Source organism: Ambystoma mexicanum, chromosome 4p, assembly GCF_040938575.1.
Source record: "Ambystoma mexicanum isolate Mex_15411 chromosome 4p, UKY_AmexF1_1, whole genome shotgun sequence".
Taxonomy (NCBI): Eukaryota; Metazoa; Chordata; class Amphibia; order Caudata; family Ambystomatidae; genus Ambystoma; species Ambystoma mexicanum.
Genome location: NC_090927.1, coordinates 140,807,470 through 140,825,789, shown reverse-complemented (window position 1 = coordinate 140,825,789; position 18,320 = coordinate 140,807,470). Strand labels below are relative to the sequence as shown.

Genomic DNA, 18,320 nt, shown 5'->3' with positions numbered 1-18,320 from the left:
TCCAATTTAGTAATGATACAGCTGAACCATTTTTTAGAGTTCTGAAAGAAAAAGTAGCAACTGGGATATACCAAACGAAAATATTACAGGCAAAATATGGCAAGTTTTCTCTGATGCCAGCAGTGATATTTTATGAACAGAAGGTTGTCCCTATACTAACCTATGCTTCTGAAACAAGAGAAAGCATGAAGAAGTCTATATGGGTCAAAATGGAAGGCGAATTTTGGAAATCTGTATGTGGCCTTCCAATGTCAGTTTCACTATGCCTATTAAGACATGAACTGGGTTTGGTATCCCTGAATGCAGTTTATCTTTTGAAAGTGCTGAGTTTATATCGCAAGTATTTGATGGTTTCTGAAGATAATGGTGTGATGTTTATGATGGGAAAATTCATGTTGAATACAGACAACAATAACATTATTAAGTGGCGAAAGTGGATTCAATCAATAATGACAGAGACTGGTAATGATGACGAGCTCTTACAAACAACCCAGTAAGAGCTAAAAAGAAACTATGGATGTTTGATTGGATCAAGACTAGGGATGCATGTGTAAAACTAAAGATTTTTAAATGCCAATCTTTCGCTATCAAGGAAGTACATAAAGTAGAGCAATACCTTGTCCAATTTCCTAATCTAAAAAGCAGATTTAACTATCTGAGAATAAGATTGAATATTTGTCTTTCAAATGAAGTGCGTTTTATGCATAGGATGACAACTAATGGGGATTGTAGATTTTGTAAGGAGCCGTTACAGTCTGAAACTAAAACATTTAATTGCGGTCTGTCCTGCATTGATTGAAAAGAGATGCATATTTTTCAAACACTTGTTCGGGAAACAGGTAGTTACTGACTATGAGATCTTATGGGATAAATTGTACCATAGTCAACTGGCTAAAAGGAATTTAGCTATACTTAAGTTTGTTGAGACACTAAATCTGAAAGAATGTAACGACATGTGTATTCTGGAAAATATGTAGTATCTGAAAAGGACGTTCTATATTATATTTCTGGGTAGATAAGGATGAGCAAACTAAACTAAGACTGTAAAGGTCATGGCTAAATGTGAACGAACAAACTTCTTGAATTTAGTGCTAAATGTGATAGCCATAAGAGGTGTGCAAAATTAATTGGTTTAAAAATGATTGATATTTTAGCATTTAATCATTTTTAATGTGAAATTTAGGGTGAAAAAATTCATTTTTTCTGATTTTTATTTTTGTAAAATGTATATATGTAATGATTGGACTGTTTTTTGTTATGTTGTTTGTCATTTTGTCATGTCTTTTTTGAAAGGCTGTTTTTACAGCTAAATCAAATTAAAAAAAAATAATAATAAACCGTAGAAATCCAGCAAAGCTGCTGAGGGACTCATTAGGTAAGGGAAATCGGCCATTTATGAGAATTCTCCCTAACAGTGGTGTAGGGTCACTACCACTGTGCAGCGAAGAAATGCAGCTCTGGTACCGGGTAATTCAAGAAGGAATCTCTCAGCAGTATACCAAGCCGGAGAGCATGGCTGCAGATGCTCTGAGCAGGCAGAGCACAGTCTCCCACGAATGGGAACTAGGTCAGGAAGTCCTTCAAGAGGTCTTCACCCTTTGGGGATCTGCTCGTGACCAGTGTCAACCAGAGGTGCAAACTGCTCCAGGGAATTTCCCCCATGAGGAGCTCTAGGAGATTCGTTCGTAGTGGACTGGGAGTTTCCACTTCTGTACGAGCTTCCTTCAGTCCCTGTCATTCCCCATGTGGTCAGGAGGTTCCAAAAGTTCGGGAAATACATTATCCTGATTGCCCCGGATTGGGCCAGGAGGACGTGGTACCCAGACATTCTGGACATGTCCATCTGCCCTCCCATACGTTGTCCAATAAGAGGGGACCTTCTCTCGTGATAAGAGGGTCAGATTCTTCATCCAGAGGTCAAAACACAGAACCTTCACGCTTGGTTTCTGAGAGGCTGAGATTCAAGGATTGGGGCCTCCCGGATGACGTAATGGAGATTTTGCTTTCGGCCAGCAACAATGTCTTTATCCAGTTGAAACAAATTCTGCAACTGGTGCAGGGAAAAAAAGGTAGACCCTTTTCTATGCAAAACACCAGAATCCAAAGTGGGAATTGAATGTGGTCCTCACTGCCTTATGCCATAAACGTTTTCAGCCCATGGCTACGGTGGACTTGAAGTTCCTTTCGTGGAAGATGGCTTTTCTGATTGCGGTGACTTCGGCAAGGCGTGCAAGCGCGCTTCAAGGCTTGTCTTTAGAACAACCATTCTTCATGCCCATCTTGTGCGGGGCAAGGCAGCTGCCGTTGCCTTCCAGAAATATGTTCCCTGGGAAACCATTGCCAGAGCAGCTACGTGGGCTTCTCCATCAGCTTTTTGTAGTCATTACTGCTTAGACCTGAGCTCTAGAGCCGATGCTCAGTTTGGGCAGGCGGTTCTTTAAAACCTCTTTCAGTAAAGGAGTTCCATCTACCCGTTTTCCTGGGAGGGGTGCTTGGTAATCTCCCAAAAGTATGGAGGAAAGGGGACGGGATGTAGGAGTATAACAAATTTACTCACCGTAGTGACTACCTTACTCCTAGTCCATAGTCCCCTTTCCTCCATACACCCGTCCTGCTGTCCCCTCTAATAAGTATCCTCTATTATTGCTTAAATGGTCTCAGACCTGGCGATAGAAAAGGACTGGAGGGCGATGTGCGGGGCGGAGCTAAGGAGGGCAGGGTTATGACCGCGTGCGGTACCCCGCGTAAAAAGAGAAAGACACATTTTTCAATTTGATGCTTTTTTACAAGTGTTCCGGTCCTGTCCCACAAGACAGAATGTCCCAAAAGTATGGAGGAAAGGGGACTATGGACTAGAAGTAAGGTAGTCCCTACAGTGAGCAACTTTGTTATTCTTAAAAGTATGGTTAATATATTTTCTTTGCTTAAACTGTTTTGCCATTCTAATAAAAAGTAATGTGAAGGTATATTACTCTCCTGTGAGTAGGTTGTGCTTCTTCCCAAAAGTAATGTGTTGGTTTCACCAGATTATTCCTGCAGGGTAATTGTGTGAGTGTCCCACAGCTGGGGCTTGCTTCCCCTGATTTGCTGCTAGCCTGTTAAGAATAAGTCTGTATTAGTTTGTTGCTACCTAGAATAATTTTGAGTCGTTCATTAAAGTGTTACATTAGTGTTTGCTTTCCCTGTGCTGTTGTAGACAGACTCACAGAGAGTCTTTGGTTCCAACTGTCCCTCATAAGTCATATATGTAAGGTCCTTGTATAGCTGGGAAAGATCTAACGTGGATTTCATTGTGAGGTTAAAAAAAGTATATGGATTTTACCTACCTTGAGTTAGCTGTGTGACATCCCAAAAATAAGTTACCAGAGTTGATGCTTATCTCAATCTGTTTTTCCCTGATCTCAAAAGTACCTGTAATTGAATATTACATCTTTAGGTTTTACTCAACTAGTATAACTGTGTGTTATCACAAAAGTAGTTGTATGTTTTTACTGTACCTGCAATAAGTGTTCAACTATTCACAATAATTATATTGTTCAGTTGACTGATTATGTTATTTGTACTGAGAGTCACTGTACAACTGGTAGGGTCTACTGCCCTTGCATTGCTGAATGGAATTGTGAAAGTAACCAATGGTTTTTACTCCCCAAGAATAGGTGTGACCTATACTGAATGTGTATGAAAGGGTTCTGACTTACCAAGAACTGCTGTCAAGGTGTTCCAAATAAGGTTTATACTTTAGTCTGTGTACCTTCAAGTATAGTGTTGTGTTTTCATAATACTTATTTACCCCTAGATTTATCTGGGCCTACCTGTATTCAAATACATCATTTATTTTTACATGCCTAGTGTTCAGTGTTTCTTTGTACCATTTGTATTACAATTTCATTTGTACTGATTCTACAGCCCTCCCTCGCTCCTAAGATGATGCCTGGCTGCTCTGTCTACGCTACCATGACCTCAGGTGGTACAGCCTTTGTACAGCCTCAGTTGAATGGTTTTACTAAGCCCTTAGTTGGACTTCAGAAAAACTGTCCTAACACTTGGAGACCCCCAGCTTTTATGATGGACTTTAGGACTTTTCATTTTTAATCCTGAAGTGAGTGATACCTTTTTCTCACCCGCTCATGTATTTATGTTCTGATTTGGACTCTTATTTCTTTTGGTTTTGGAGTCTGACAAAATCCATAGGCATCTACTTTTTGTATTGTGACACACAGCACCTTCAGTGCAGTGTCGCAGAGAAGTCCTGTGGATTGGTCACAAGGTTTAGATACCTTCTCTTGGGTGAACTACTGTTCCCAAGAGTAGTAAAGTGAAATTGACTTTACGTACCTGTTTTTCCTATGTAGGTCCAGGACACCCCATCTGATATGTGAGTACTGGGGGGTTACTTAGTAGCCCCTTTTCCTACTTACTCTTGTAACATTTTTTGTTGCCTTCACTACAATTAGTGGCTGGTTTCAGTGGTTTAATTTTCCTACCATTGTGCGTTTTTACCGCAGGCTGAATCCTCAACTGCAGTATTGCACCCATGGGTGCCCATTTTGTCAAAATGGCCCTGGGCTTCTTTTTTTGTCATTTCTTGCTTGTGAGGTCTTACTTGGGTTTTACTCTTCATGCCAAACCAGGTTATACCTTTTTGTTTGTTTTGCCTTTGGCGGGCTTCAGTGCTGAAACCTGCCTCTGCCTCCAGTATGTCTGGCAGGGCAGGACGCGAGGAAGGTGCCCGAAACTCCCTGTCCTTAGTCTCCTTGTTTACCTGAATTAACCCAGTCGTGATTGTCTGGCTGGCTTTCCTTGCAGAACAGCCACCCTCCTGTGTGAATGACTGCTAAACTGTGCATGAACGGGACAAAGCTGCATACAAGCCAAGGTTTCTTGAACAGAAGGCAGAGTCGACCACTGGACGCAACATCCGACGAATGAAACTGGAAGAGAAGTTTGCTGCACCCTCCTGGACCGTTGAACTGCCCGGCGAAGCCCTGCTGCAGTGCTGAAGCTCCAATTTCGTATAGACTAGATAATCCCGGAACTGATTTCTTCCCTTGGGTTGGTGGAACCAACTGACCCCAAGACTAACTTTTCTGGAACCCCTCTCCCTGCTGGCTGTACTTGCTGCTGCTGGAACTGAGTGCCAGGGGTCAGAAAACTCAGAATCGAGTGCATCGTCTTTAAGCCGGATACGAGCTCCAGGAAGATCATGAGGACCCCCCCCCCCGAAGCAGGATGACCCAAACCTGAGCCACCTCAACAGATTGCTGGACCCCAGAAGGAAGAGAAGCCCATCAAGTGTCCCAAGAACCACGGTGGTGCTATCGACAGGTAGCTGAAACCGCAAAGTGCTGCTGATTTTTAAAGAGCCCGTAGCCGCCGCCGACCTTCGAACTGCAGTGCAGGAGTCCTCCAGACATCCTCCCTCTTGTCCCCACAACTGAGGCCCAGGAAACCAGGATCTGCAAGACTGCAACCAGAACAGAAGGTAGCTGGATCCTCTTCTTCAAACCTAAGGTACTGTCTTGACTAAAGGGGTACTTACCTCTTGTCTGTAGCTTGCTTGTTCTCACTGGAGACTTGCTGTAGCTGCTTTTTGCAGAGTTGCTTGCAGCTCTGCCCTTCACATTCTTAACAGCTTGTGGCCCAACAGTGATTCTTTTTCTACAAACTCTCTTAAAACATTGCGCAAAACTTTGATGCTATCTAAAGACGTGCCTCAGCTCCATAGACATTGTTCAAATGGACTTTGGCTGTCCTGGCTCCCTGCAGACTCTTCTGACCCATTGACTTTGGTTTGAACTGTCCCTCATAGCTGGTGCATAAGTTTAACTTATATTGCTGGGAAAGGTCTAACCTAGACTTCATTGGGAGATTGAAAAGTATTCACATGCTCGGAAAACCTGTTAAGCTTTTTCTGTCCTTAACTTTTTCCTTTTCCACAACCTCAGTATTGCATTAAGTGTAAAAAGTGGCATCAATGTCCACAGTGCCCTAGTGATTGAAGTCACCCCAGGAAGTGTGTCTGCGACATCCCAAAAGGGTATCTACTTGCTTATCTTAAATCTGAGGAAGTGTATTTGTATTACATATTGCCCTTTCTAAAGAAGGCTTATTTAAAACTGACCGTTAAATAATTATTTTACTAGAAAACCTTGAGTAGAAGTGTTGTTGTTTGGATAATTGTAATAGTGAACCTCAGTGTTACATCTCTACAGCTCACATGTATCCCTCTTGAGATGTCTGACTGCTCAGTCACTCTATCAACTTGTATAGTACAGACTTATACCAATAGGTGGGTTACCTATTACCAAGAGGACAAGGCTGGTGTAGCAATCTTGCCTAACACAAAGTTAAGTCTAATGACGGAACCCTCGATCGACGACCGAAGACCTGACCAGAGGGAGTTAAGGGACACGGGCTCTCCACCCAATGTTAACCTATGGGAGACTGAGGTGGACAGAAACAGGTAAGCTCTCCTACTGCCCTGAATCTGATTCTTCCAGGTGACACTGCAGTCTTCTGGAATGTGGTGGGCCTCCAATCTTCTATCCTTGGCTCGGGGTGAGGGTTAGCCAAGGGATCGTGGGTGCAGAGGTCACTTCATCTTGGAGGTGGTCGCAGTTCTTACCAGATGATACAAAGCAACTTCTTGAAGACCCCTAAATGAATAAAAGATGCAGATCTCTGTGCTGCAGACCCTTGCGGATACCTCGCATGATTGCAGCAGGATGCTTCCAGGGGAGGTCACCACAATCAGGTGGAAAAGGTGATCTTCCAGCAGTGAACAGAGGCAGCCCCAGCTCAGCTTCACTTGTGAGAAGGCTGAAATTGCAAGGATAGGCAGTTTATGGCATAGGATGAAGATCCTGAGTCACAAGGCTCTGCTCTGCAGCGTGGTAGCCCAAAAGGGTGCTGGTCAGTCCACCTGGTGGTCCATGGACACTTCTGAAGGCTTCTATGGCGTGGATCCCCGAGCAGGGGTCGAGACTGGTTGTTCACATAGATCCAAGGGTCGAAGCACCAACAAGGGCCTTCTTGGATCACTTGGTGGAGCAGTGCTTCACCAACCAATCATTCTAGTTGATTCTGGTCAGCTGCAGGTGTTTGAGCGGGCTCGTCTTCTTCAAAGAAGTCTTGGTTCCAGTGATGATTTCCTGTATAGCTTCAGGAGCCCTCCTTTTTATCCAGGATTCTGGCTGTGAGCTAGTCCAAGCCCCCAAATGGTAAGGATCTTCAACATTTAAACAGCAGAGTTGTCAAATCCTAGACAGCCACTGGTCATTACACCCGTCCAGCAGCAAAGGATGTGGACTGGGACCAGTCCCAGCCCCTCCTCTGACACTGACGCACACTGACACACAGCCCTTCGCCCCCCTTCACCCCCCCCTTTTTCCTGACCTGAGACGGTAGGAAGATGGCCAAAGGACAAGTGAACATCTTGTGGCACTTAGATTTAAGGGTGCAAGCTATCTTTGGTAGCCCCACACGGTAAATGCAGAAGAGCACAAGAAAAATATTATAAAAATTGTAAAAATCACAGTGCTGCCACCAGCTTGTCTTGGGCACATTGTCAAAGTCATCAAAAAGCCATTGGGTAAAAAGTTGTAAGGATACAAAGTATTCTAACTGCACTTCACTGTAAGGTGATGTGTGCAATGGTAAAAATACAATTCCAAAAGAGACCATGTCTCCCAGTACTGAGAGTCTTGAGATTAGTCAGTTTCCCCATAAGAATAAGCAAAACGGGCAAGGGGTGTAAAGCAGGAGCTTTTACTGTGCTCAGTCAGTACAGGTGTAAAAAAACAAAACAAAAAAAACAAAAAAAAAAGCAGATAGACCTGGCGGTTCCCATAAGAATCGATGGAGGGAAAGGTGCAAAAAGCAAGTCTTTCCTAACTGTGAGGGCTCATAGTGGTTGTTAAAGACTTTTATTAAAAAATAAAAGGTTTGAAAAATGCATCACTATCTCTGATCCAAGAGGTATTTCGCTACCACAACCAAAAACTAAGGGTTTTTCAATGTCAGGATGTCCAAAGAAAAATGTCCTAACCTGGCCTCTCTCATTCTAAAAACAAACACCAAGGTGCAAAGGGAATGTCTTTGGCCATGAAAAGTGCTCAAATGTTCAAGTTCAACAAAAAGGTAGAACTCCAACCAAAGTTCCAGATGGATAATGTTCACATTTCTCAGGAATGGCTCCCTTCCCCAGGTTTCTCTACACTAAAACAAAAAGTTCAGACGAATAACCAGGTCCTTTATACCAAGAGGATAGCCCAATCCTCTTGATCTTAGAATTCACTCCAGGAGAATAACTCCCTTCTCCAGCTCTTTAACTTGGGCGTGGGTCCCAGACTCACAAAACACCTGATATACTCCCCTGCCAGGTTCTTTCATCTAGTTCCTTTACACACTTTGGGTGTGGGTCCCAGATTCACAAAACACCTGGTAAATTCTTCTGCCAGGTTCTCTTACAGTTCTGTCATACAACTTGGGTGCGGGACCCAGACTCACTATTCACTGGCCTACCAGGACTTGGCATTTCACTGTTCATCAATGCTCAGGATAAGGGGGAATGTATCTTCCCCAAGATCCTTTCTCTCTCTCTGGGTTACTTGTATTATTTTCTCCTCCCCAAGTACTGGGACTGTGAAGATCAACCACAGTTGCAAGCCATAGAGATTTGCCTCCCGTTTCAACTAGGAAATGCCTTCTCCAGTTCCCTCCGGTTCACTGTCCTTCCACTGTGGGCTCACCGTTTTCAGTATGGCTCCTGTGGCTTCTCCGGCTCGTCACTTGTCCTTTTCGGCTTCCGCTCCGTCTCTCCACTTCAGGTGGCTTGCCTCTGTGGCTGGTGGCGGTCTGCATGATGCTCCGGCTTCTCTTGCCAGTTTGAATTGCCTCTTTGGCTCTGCATCCCGCTTCAGCTTCTTTTGCTTGCGGGAATGCATCTTCGGTACAGACGCTGCCTCCTCTTCTCTCCGTGTCGCTTCTCTGCGTCACAGCTCTATGGTTCTCTCATTGTTTGCCTGCACACCTGCCAGCTTGGCTTCCCCAGCAAAGACTAGCTGGTTTGATTTCCCTGTGTCTCTTGGCAGTTCCATCTTTAAACTCCCACTTCCAGGAAGTGAGTCGTTTGGAGCTTCCTCCAAACACTAGACTTCTCCTTTTGCTTCAGCCCAGCAAACCTCACTCAGGCATTGCTCTACCTTGTCTGTGTTTGTGACTTTGCTTACTACCGAATATTGAAGGATACTGTCAGCAGGCTTTGTGGGTTGTTGAAGGGGGTTATCACAAAATGCCATGAAGGCATGAGGAATGGAGGCGATCTCCTTAAACGGGAAAGGGGGATACCATGTCTCATCTGATGATGCCTGTCCTTCCCACTGAGGGTCTCCTCCCTCGCATAGCCACCCCCGGGGTCTGGATCTGGTAGCAGCTGCTGTCCTATGGCTACATGAGGAGAGGGCACCTCCGGGAAAGGTGTGAATACTTCATCAGATTAATCAAATAACACTATTGTTTAATCACATAACACTATTGGTTGACCTGGGCGAGCTTCCAGTCCCAATCCTGGATAAAAGGAGGGCTCTTGCAGCCATTCTTCAGATCATCGTTGGAGGCAAGTCTTTCACGAAGAAGCGAAGCCCATTGACGACAAGAGGGCAACGATATGATATGGCATTTATAACGCGCCTATACTCAAGTGTTTCTTTTTGACTTGTTGATCATAACCACTGGCATCGTTCAAATCTCTCAATATTATTCTAAGTGTCTTTACCCTTTCATGCATATAAGTACTTTTGAAGTCTATGCCTTCTACCTTTTAATTGTAAATGCCTAAGTGTTTTATAGTAAGTGTGTGACAGTATTTGATTAGACGTTATACAATGATTTATTAGGCCTTTAGATTACACATTAAGCTAGTATATGTTTGTACTTAATTGATTGTCTGACTGGAAGTATTGGTGTTCTGTTTGACACTTTGCAGCATTAGACCAGTCTCACAGCCCTCCCGAGACTAAACCTTGCCACTCTTGCCTTAATTGGGTTTGGCTAGTCCCCAGTGTCTCCCTATTCACCGTAACGGGGAGGCCTCCCAGAATTTACCCACAGGGTTGGTTTTGGAAATCCATCCTGACAAATACTAGGAAAGTTGTTGCAACAAGGCAGGGGAAATTTATCCCCTTAAGTTTGCTGAGTGAGTACAGTGGCAATGCATCCCCCTAAAATTGGCAGAAATAAACAAGTTACTGTGCTGCTAGATCCTCAGGGCTGGTGTTAGCTCTATAAATACAGGTGTGGGTGGGGGGCACGGAACATTCCATCCCTTTACCCCAAAACCCGAGTTAGTTCTCCAGAATAAGGGGAGACAATTCTATGTCTGCCTAGAGTTACCTCCGACAGGACAGCTAAGCCCAAGGTGTTCACTAGGGCACATGGGGTGACGGAACGGGGGACAAGATGACTATGCACCTGTCTATTAAAAGGACATCTAGTGACACAAGGAGTTAAACACCGGAGAACATCTCGCCCTCTGAAAGCAGCAAATTCAGATATGACTAACATCAACAAGTGTCTCATAGGACCAACCAGAACCCAAAATGCCATATGTGCCTTTCCCAGAAACCTTGAGTGACTTTGAACATGGACCTGAGGGGACTGAGGAACCTTGCTTACTAGAACTGGTCCTGGACTTGTATACTCTGGACCATTGATCTATTTAGAGCAAGGGATACATCCTATTATTTGATTATCTTGAAAGCTTGTTTTCTTTAATTGAAAAACTCCCTACAGTCTGTAAAGAAATCCACAAGCATTCTCGCAACTCTTTCTTGTATTTGTTGCTGTTTGGGTGTCCAGCTCTGCAAGCAGACAGTCGATAGAGCTTGGGATGGAGGGAGTCTTTTTAGTCTTTCTATTCTATTTCCATAATGTACAAAATCTCCTCGTGTTTGCAGCATTGAATAAATGTAGCAATGGGACTGCCCAGATTTCATGCAATGTTTTAGACCATTTGTGGAATGTATTACATCAGTAAACTAGCTTTATAGATTTACTAAATTAATGTTGGCCTTCAGCAGCATTACCTTGTTGGGGCCCATTAATGTATTTGACCTTTCACACAGATTGTGATGCTTTTTACATCTCTCTCATATCCCTACAGGCAGCACTGAGTATCTTTGGGATGGTTGGAGGTCCACTACTTGGTCTCTTCTGTCTTGGAATGTTCTTCCCATGCGCTAATTCCACGGTAAGTCTTGCCAAGTTTCCCATGGAGCATTTAAAACATATGCAGTCTCTAAGCTTTTCCACCCAACAGGTTTTTGTTTGACTAAGATGGGTCAGGGTATGACCGCTGGAGTAGAGACCTACATCCAAAGGGTGCAAAGCCTTCTGTCCACTCAAGTGATAAAATCGGTATCATTGAGTTGAATTTTAAGAAAAAAATATTTTGTATTTTCTCTCCCCCCACCCCCCTTCACTGCACCCTTAGCACTTACTCTATCTGAAATGTCGCCTGACCTTTATGATAGCAGCTTGTTTGTCTCCCTTTATTTGATTTCTCCTCCCACTCCCCCTTCAGCACTATCTGAAATGTCATCTGGCCTAGTATGATAGTCGCCTGTTTTGTTCTTCTCCTTTACCTTGTACCCCGACCTCTTGTTAAATTCTGGCACTACCTAATTTGTCGCAAGGCATAGTAATGTAACCGCTTGTCTGTCTCATTCTCCTTTCTACCTCCTCCCCTCCCTATCACCGTCTAAAGCTCTTGCACTATCTGAAATGTCGCCAGGCCAATTACGATAGTTAATTTCACATTCTGAATGAATCGAGGACTTGTAAGAATGTCACTGTATTCTCCCTTGTTCCCTCCCTGCCTTGAAGCGCTTTGAACCACATTGTGTATAGGCGCTATATAAATAATCCTATACATTGTCACTAGAAATGGGAACAGACAAAGTAATCTGTTATTAAGATGATCTGCCTTTGTGTACTCTGCCTTTGGGTCGGTATATCTGACTTTGGGTATATTCACTGTGAGACAGGCATGGTATCAAGAGATGACACAAACAGATTGTGAATTAAACAGTAGAATCTTTATTAAGTATCAGGATGAATGTAGTGCCTAACTTGCCCTTATAGCTATGGTGTGGATTTCAATACCTAAAGAATCTAAGGAAAGTCTATGTCCGTAAATCCAAATCAAAAGTCTTTGTCAAAATTGTAGTGTAGGGTTATTCTAAATCAATAGTGTTCAACACAGTCTGGAGCAGCCGCTAGCTCCCTTCCCCAAGTTCAGGATACAGTTCCAACAATTATGGGTTTCAAATGTTCAGTCAGGACTTGGGTTTCGCTTCCCAAGTTTCAAGCACACTTGGTTTTAGTATACAAAGTTCAAAAGGAGAGCAGTGTTCCCTTCCCCAAGCTTCAAGCACTCATTCACAGAACAACTTCACGATGTTCAGCTTTATCTTGTTTCAGGGTTGTGTTCACAATTCTTCTGGATTTGTTGGGGCTTCCTCGTCTAGGTGCAGTTGACAGCCGCACTTCCCACCCATTACAGTTCATGCAACCAGTTACCCTTGTCCCAGCTTTCTGCCACTTTGACTTAGATTGGTTGTCAGAAGCTCACAAGTTCATAGACTAATGGTTTCTCTTTCTTGACACTTCTGTGGCTCTCGTTTCCAAATTCCACTTTATTAGCTTTCATTTACAGCTTTCACTTGCACTTATTCGGCTTAGTTTTGCTCGGTCTGCGTTTTCCTCACACTTTGCTGTCTCCCCTCGGCTGCTTGTTCGCAGCTTTCATTCTCGTTTTCACAGCATTAACAGTTTGTATTACTTTCCTAGTATCCTTGATTGATCTTAGACTTTTGAACATGTATAATTCCTTCAGATGTGACCTATATTGTTACTAAAAAGTCCACTTCTTACATTGCTTTCATTTCAGTTCTTCTACTTTGATCGGAGGCTTTCAAGACTGTGCCGATCGCAAGTGTAACTCAGCAACTTTCATACGCGCACCCGGTTCCCTGCATTCTTTGAAACTCACTGGTTGTGGCACTCTCCTCTTTGAGATGTTTTCTTATATTTGAGGTCAGGGTCTCACTGCCTGCCAATCGGACACTGCTTGACTGGTACCTTGACTGGTACTTCCATTCAGGAGAACTATCACTGTTTGGCCACAGCAAAGAGACCGACTCTCCACGGATTCCTTCTCCTGCCTTCACCGGCTCCCTGGAAACACACTCCCTCGCCATGCATTTCCACTCTGCTTCACTGTGCAGTCCTTGAGCGTCTGTGTTCCTTTGGCTTCTTGTGGTTTGGTCTGGTTTTCCTGCTGCTCTTTCCTTCCACCAAGGCAGCTCTTATAGTTCTTTAGTGCTCCACCTTTTATACACCTGAGCCCCATCAAGGGGTTTCAGGTGTGATCCGCTCTCCTGGTTTGCCTGATTCCAATTAGGCCAACTGTTGGGACATGCCTGACCTTCAACCCTTTAGTCATCGGGATCTCTCTTCTTTGTCCCAGTACTATAGTGGTGTTTCCTGTAGGTAGTCTGTATTACTCCTAGTCCCCTCTTCCTCATCTCAGTAGCAGGTACGGGTGAATGGGGAATTATGGTTTGGCATTGTATATAACTCAAAGGCTGAGGAAGGGTTAAATCGGTCAGTGTTAGGAAAGGGGGGGATTCCATGTCTCGCCCTCAGGTCCTCTACCCAATCCCCAAGTACCCTCAAACCAAGTGACCCTCCCTTGCTTCGATGACCGGGGTCTGGATCCAAAAACGATGGCCCTTCCCATGCCACCTGAACAGAAGATCCCTGGCGAGTAGTTGTGAGAGTGCCTTCAGGTTTCTCACATCACCCATCCATGGGGGCTTGTGAGTCTCTTTATATTCATGTACTTTGAATATTCCACCACCTAGTTGTTCGTCTGGAGTATTAAAAGTTGTTTTCCCAAAGTAAAAGAAGGCATTGACGGGGGAGCTCCAGTGACGCTATCCCTATACTACTATATCTAGAGACCCACATTGTCTCTCTGTGCTTTGCCCTCAGATTGTTTCTTTTTCTGCCATTGGATGGTTGCAGGAATTGGAGAAAGATTTTTGTTTTCAAAGAACATAATGGCGCAGACTAGAAACCGAGGCCATAACATCTTAACTTCTGCACAAGATAGACATTGATTTAACGGCCAGCAGCAGCAAAAGGTGTTTTTAATGACAGGTGGTATACGAGAAAGTCTTGCACATCTTGCAATTCAGATGTTTGTACACACCCCTCCCCAATTGCTCACAACATTCCCTTAAAAATCTTGGCATGCAACTCAAGTTTCCGTTGGTGGAAACAGTGTGTGTAATCAGTGCCTTCCGAGAGACAATAAAGACTGTCCTGCGTGCAAAATGTCTCACACCATTCTTTAAAAAGTGCAGTTTATGCTATGGTGAAGTCTAACGCAGACAACACCAAGGTGGCTCCACTGGAAATGCTAACGGTGGACTCGCAGGAGAAGGGGCAATCCGACCCTGAGAAGACGGTTACCCCAGAGTCAATAGCAAAGGGAAACCCTACACGTTTCAGGCCAGGTTACCCCAAACTTTGCAAAGTACTCAAAGTGCAGGGTGTTGGTATGCTTGTCCAGACCACCGCCCCTCCTAGATGGTTTAGATTGCGAAAAATATATAAAAATATGGCGATGAGCACAGGACGGTGTTGGGGCGGTGTTATGGATGGAGTCGCTAGGCGGGAGTTGGAAATCACAGAGGGAGGGGAACTAACCGGTAGTGATGCAGTTGACCTATGCAGGATATGGTATGTTTAGGTACACAATTGTCATAACCCGAACTAATACCGCGGTTACGAGTAGGCCTGAATCCTCGCAGGCCCTGTTCTTGCAAGACACACAGAACAATGAGGCATTTTTTACCATTGCATACCAATTCACAGGCACGACAAAAAACACACAGGCCCCCACATCAGTTAGACCGTTGAACCAATTAGGTAGGAATGTGTGCAGCTGATGAAGTGAAGGGCTGCGACTTAGTACCAAGGTCGTATTCCTGGTAGCGAAGGCAGAGGTCTTGGGATGCCAAAACACAAACCAAGATTTAAGACACTAGCACCCCCCCGAATGACGGACACACTGTTTGAACTACCAGATGTGCAGGGGCTTTAAATCCTTTGTGAACTGGATTGATTAGTGGGACACTAGGTTAATTCTCAGGGAGGGGAATTGATAAAGGTGGAAGCAGAGAACATGATTTTGTATGTATTCCTACTGCGGCATAGCCCGCAGGCATCAGGGCATCACATGTACACGCAGGATCACATTATACAAACAAGTCATGGGACAACATGAATCTACAGATTTGCAGCCGGGTTTTGATTAAGGCAGTTATCTAAACAAGTCGGTCTTGAGTTTCTTTCGGAAGGTAATGTATGAGAGCTCCAGTCTTATTTGTGGTGGGAGGTTGTTCCATAAGGTTGCAACTTGGTGTGAAAGGCTTTGCCAAGTCCGTTGATTTTCCTGAAACTGGTGGTTACGAGGTTGCGGTGGGCTTCAGATCTGAGTGCCCATCTCGCTACATATGTAACCACTTTCTTCTTGAGGTATGCTATGGCTTTCCCATGGACGCACATGTGGGCTAGCGTCAGGGTTTTGAACTGTATTCTATCTTCGATAGTAAGCCAGTGTAGATTTCTACTATCTTCACTGATGTGTTCTGTTTTCCTTTTGCCTTTGATGATTCTCACAGCCATACTTTGTATATTGTGACACTTTGCAATGTGCCTTTTGTTAGCTCCTAATAGCAAGGCATTGCCCTAATCTAACCGGGACAATATGGTGGCTCTTGCTACTGTGGCATGATTTTCATTGCTTAGATAGGGGCGTATTCTGTGTAGGAGCCTCAGGTAATATGAGCATTTCTTAGTCAGTTGCATGACTTGGGACTCTGCGCTCAGTGATGCTTCCATGTGCATGCCCAAAGTTTTGACTTTGTTCACAACTTTTATTTGGCTCTCATTGATGTCGAAACACTTTTATTGATGGTTCAGTCTTGCTCTGGTTGTATTAGTCCCTAAAATCATTAATTCTGTCTTTTTTGGCATTGAGACCGAGCCAGTTGTTGGTCATCCATTTTTCAATTAACTTGTGAAGTTTTTTTACATTGGCACTGTCTTGTGTGAAGACACCGCTAAGTTCTATGACCAGTTGGGTATCATCTGCGTAATTGGTGAAAAAAATGCAGATTTTCTCGGTACTGTGTGCCTCCCGGAAACCTGTCTGTTGGCTGTGAAGGATCTCATTTGTTTCAATGAAAGCCTGAAGTTGGTTTGTGGCAATTTTGTCTAATACCTTTAGAAGAAAGTTACAGTTAGTGATGGGTCTTAGATTACCCGGATCACTTTGGTCTAATTCTGTTATTTGTTTTGCTAAAGGTGTGATTGTGACTTTTTTGATGTCAGTCGGTAACAGGCCTTCCCAAAAGGAAGTGTTCACCATTTTGGTAAGAAAGGGAGAGAAAATATTGGCATACTGCAGTATCAGTTTGGGTGGGATCATGTTTTCTGCACATGTGGTGGGTTTCATTGATTTGAGAGTTTTGAGCATATCTTCTGTCTTGATTTCATGGAATTTAAAGATTCCTTTCTGTATTATAGACTCCACTCCGTTTACTAGTTCCGTCTGGCTTTTCTGTGCCTCTTGGAGAGAGCGGCCCTGGCTTTCCTTATTTTATCTGTGAACGCTATTTGAACTTTGTCGCAATCTTTACAGGACGGAGAGAATGAGGGGGTTCGTGATTTGAGTTTTTCTATTGTTTTGAGGATTTCAAATAGTTTGCTAGATGAGTTTTCTGCTGTTTTCATTTGATCATTGTAATAAGTTCTCTTCTTGTCGTAGATACATTTTCTGTCGTTTTTTTCAATATCTTTCCACAGGCTTTGTTTTCTTGTGATCATTATTTTTTTTGTTGGCCATTTCGGCTTCACTCTTTTGAACTCGACCAGTTTTGTGTTCAACCATTTCTGGTGGTTTTTATTGGGTCTTAGTAATCTGTTTCTCGGGGGGGGTTTTAAGTCCATTAGTTGCTTTGCCTGTGAATTAAATTCAGGCATTAATTTATCGCAAGGGTCATCTTCCTTTCTTTGAGTATATTCTCTATACATTGTTTTAAGAGTTATGGTTCAATTTTATTGTAATTCCTGCTACTCACTTTTTGTTTCATTACCGAAGTTGTTCTTCGAGGGCGTATTTAGCGTCGGCGAGGTGGTGACTAAGAAGTGGTCTGACCATATGCAGGGTTGTGTGACAAAATCACTGGTCTCTAAGTCGTTGGTGATGATCCAGTCTAATTGATCTATGTGCCAAGGAGAGCTAAGAATGATGCCCAGTGAGGAGGGCATGATGGGGGTGCCGACATGTCAGGGATGAGAAAGGGGCAGCTTTGTTCGCAAGGACCAGGCTCATCTCGAAGTTCCCCACTGAGTTCATGTTGATAATCGGGTGCGTATCGCATGGTTCGGATCTAAGGTAAGGTGGTGCCAGTTGATGTTAACCAATTGCTTTAACATCAACTGGCACCACCTTACCTTAGATCCGAACCATGCGATACGCACCCGATTATCAACATGAACTCAGTGGGGAACTTCGAGATGAGCCTGGTCCTTGCGAACAAAGCTGCCCCTTTCTCATCCCTGACATGTCGGCACCCCCATCATGCCACGTGGTGAAGATGAGAGAGAGAGAGAAGACAGTGCAACCAATTGGAGGATGGGCCATATGTAATTATTAGCATGTATATAGGCGGCAGCCAATGAGGCTGGGGCATTAACACTGTATACCAAGAGTGTCATGGGTGACAATTCTTAGGTTTATAACCTTTAGTTTTGTTCAGAAAAAGAGAGCTCTTTGGCAATGGATCTGTAATACCCTGTCCCTTTTTCTTTTGTATACAAAATAAAGCTCTTGTCTTTCTTGAAAAAGCGTGCACCTATCCTTTTTCCTTAGCAGGTTGTATTTTCTTGGTCTGATCGCTGGCAGTTGCCCTTCAAGGGCAAGAGTCACAACATGGGGAGCAACCTGCTGGGTGGGCTAATCCACCCAAAAAAGTGGCACACCCAATTGGGAAAGATGATGATCTAGAGATCCCATTTAAAAAAAAAAAGAGGGACTGTGTCCTTGCTCTAAAGAACACATGAGGCCAGTGGCAGTCCATAAGCGATAAAACCCTCCCAAACATAGCCTCATAAAGACACAGCACTGAAGGCGCTGATGCTGGAGAAAAATAACCAGCTACAAAGGCTTGGAGGTTGGAAAACAA

The 18,320-nt window shown here is 43.9% G+C and overlaps 1 protein-coding gene across 3 annotated transcripts in view; it reads left to right on the top strand.

The window, feature by feature from the left end:
* The window catches only part of SLC5A6 (solute carrier family 5 member 6), a 1,144,170-nt gene that overhangs the window by 662,376 nt on the left and 463,474 nt on the right, over positions 1-18,320 (top strand). For all 3 annotated transcript variants that reach the window (XM_069605582.1, XM_069605584.1, XM_069605583.1), the window contains exon 12: positions 11,162-11,248. In XM_069605582.1, the coding sequence (XP_069461683.1) occupies positions 11,162-11,248 (87 nt within the window). The remainder of the gene's footprint in view (positions 1-11,161; positions 11,249-18,320) is intronic.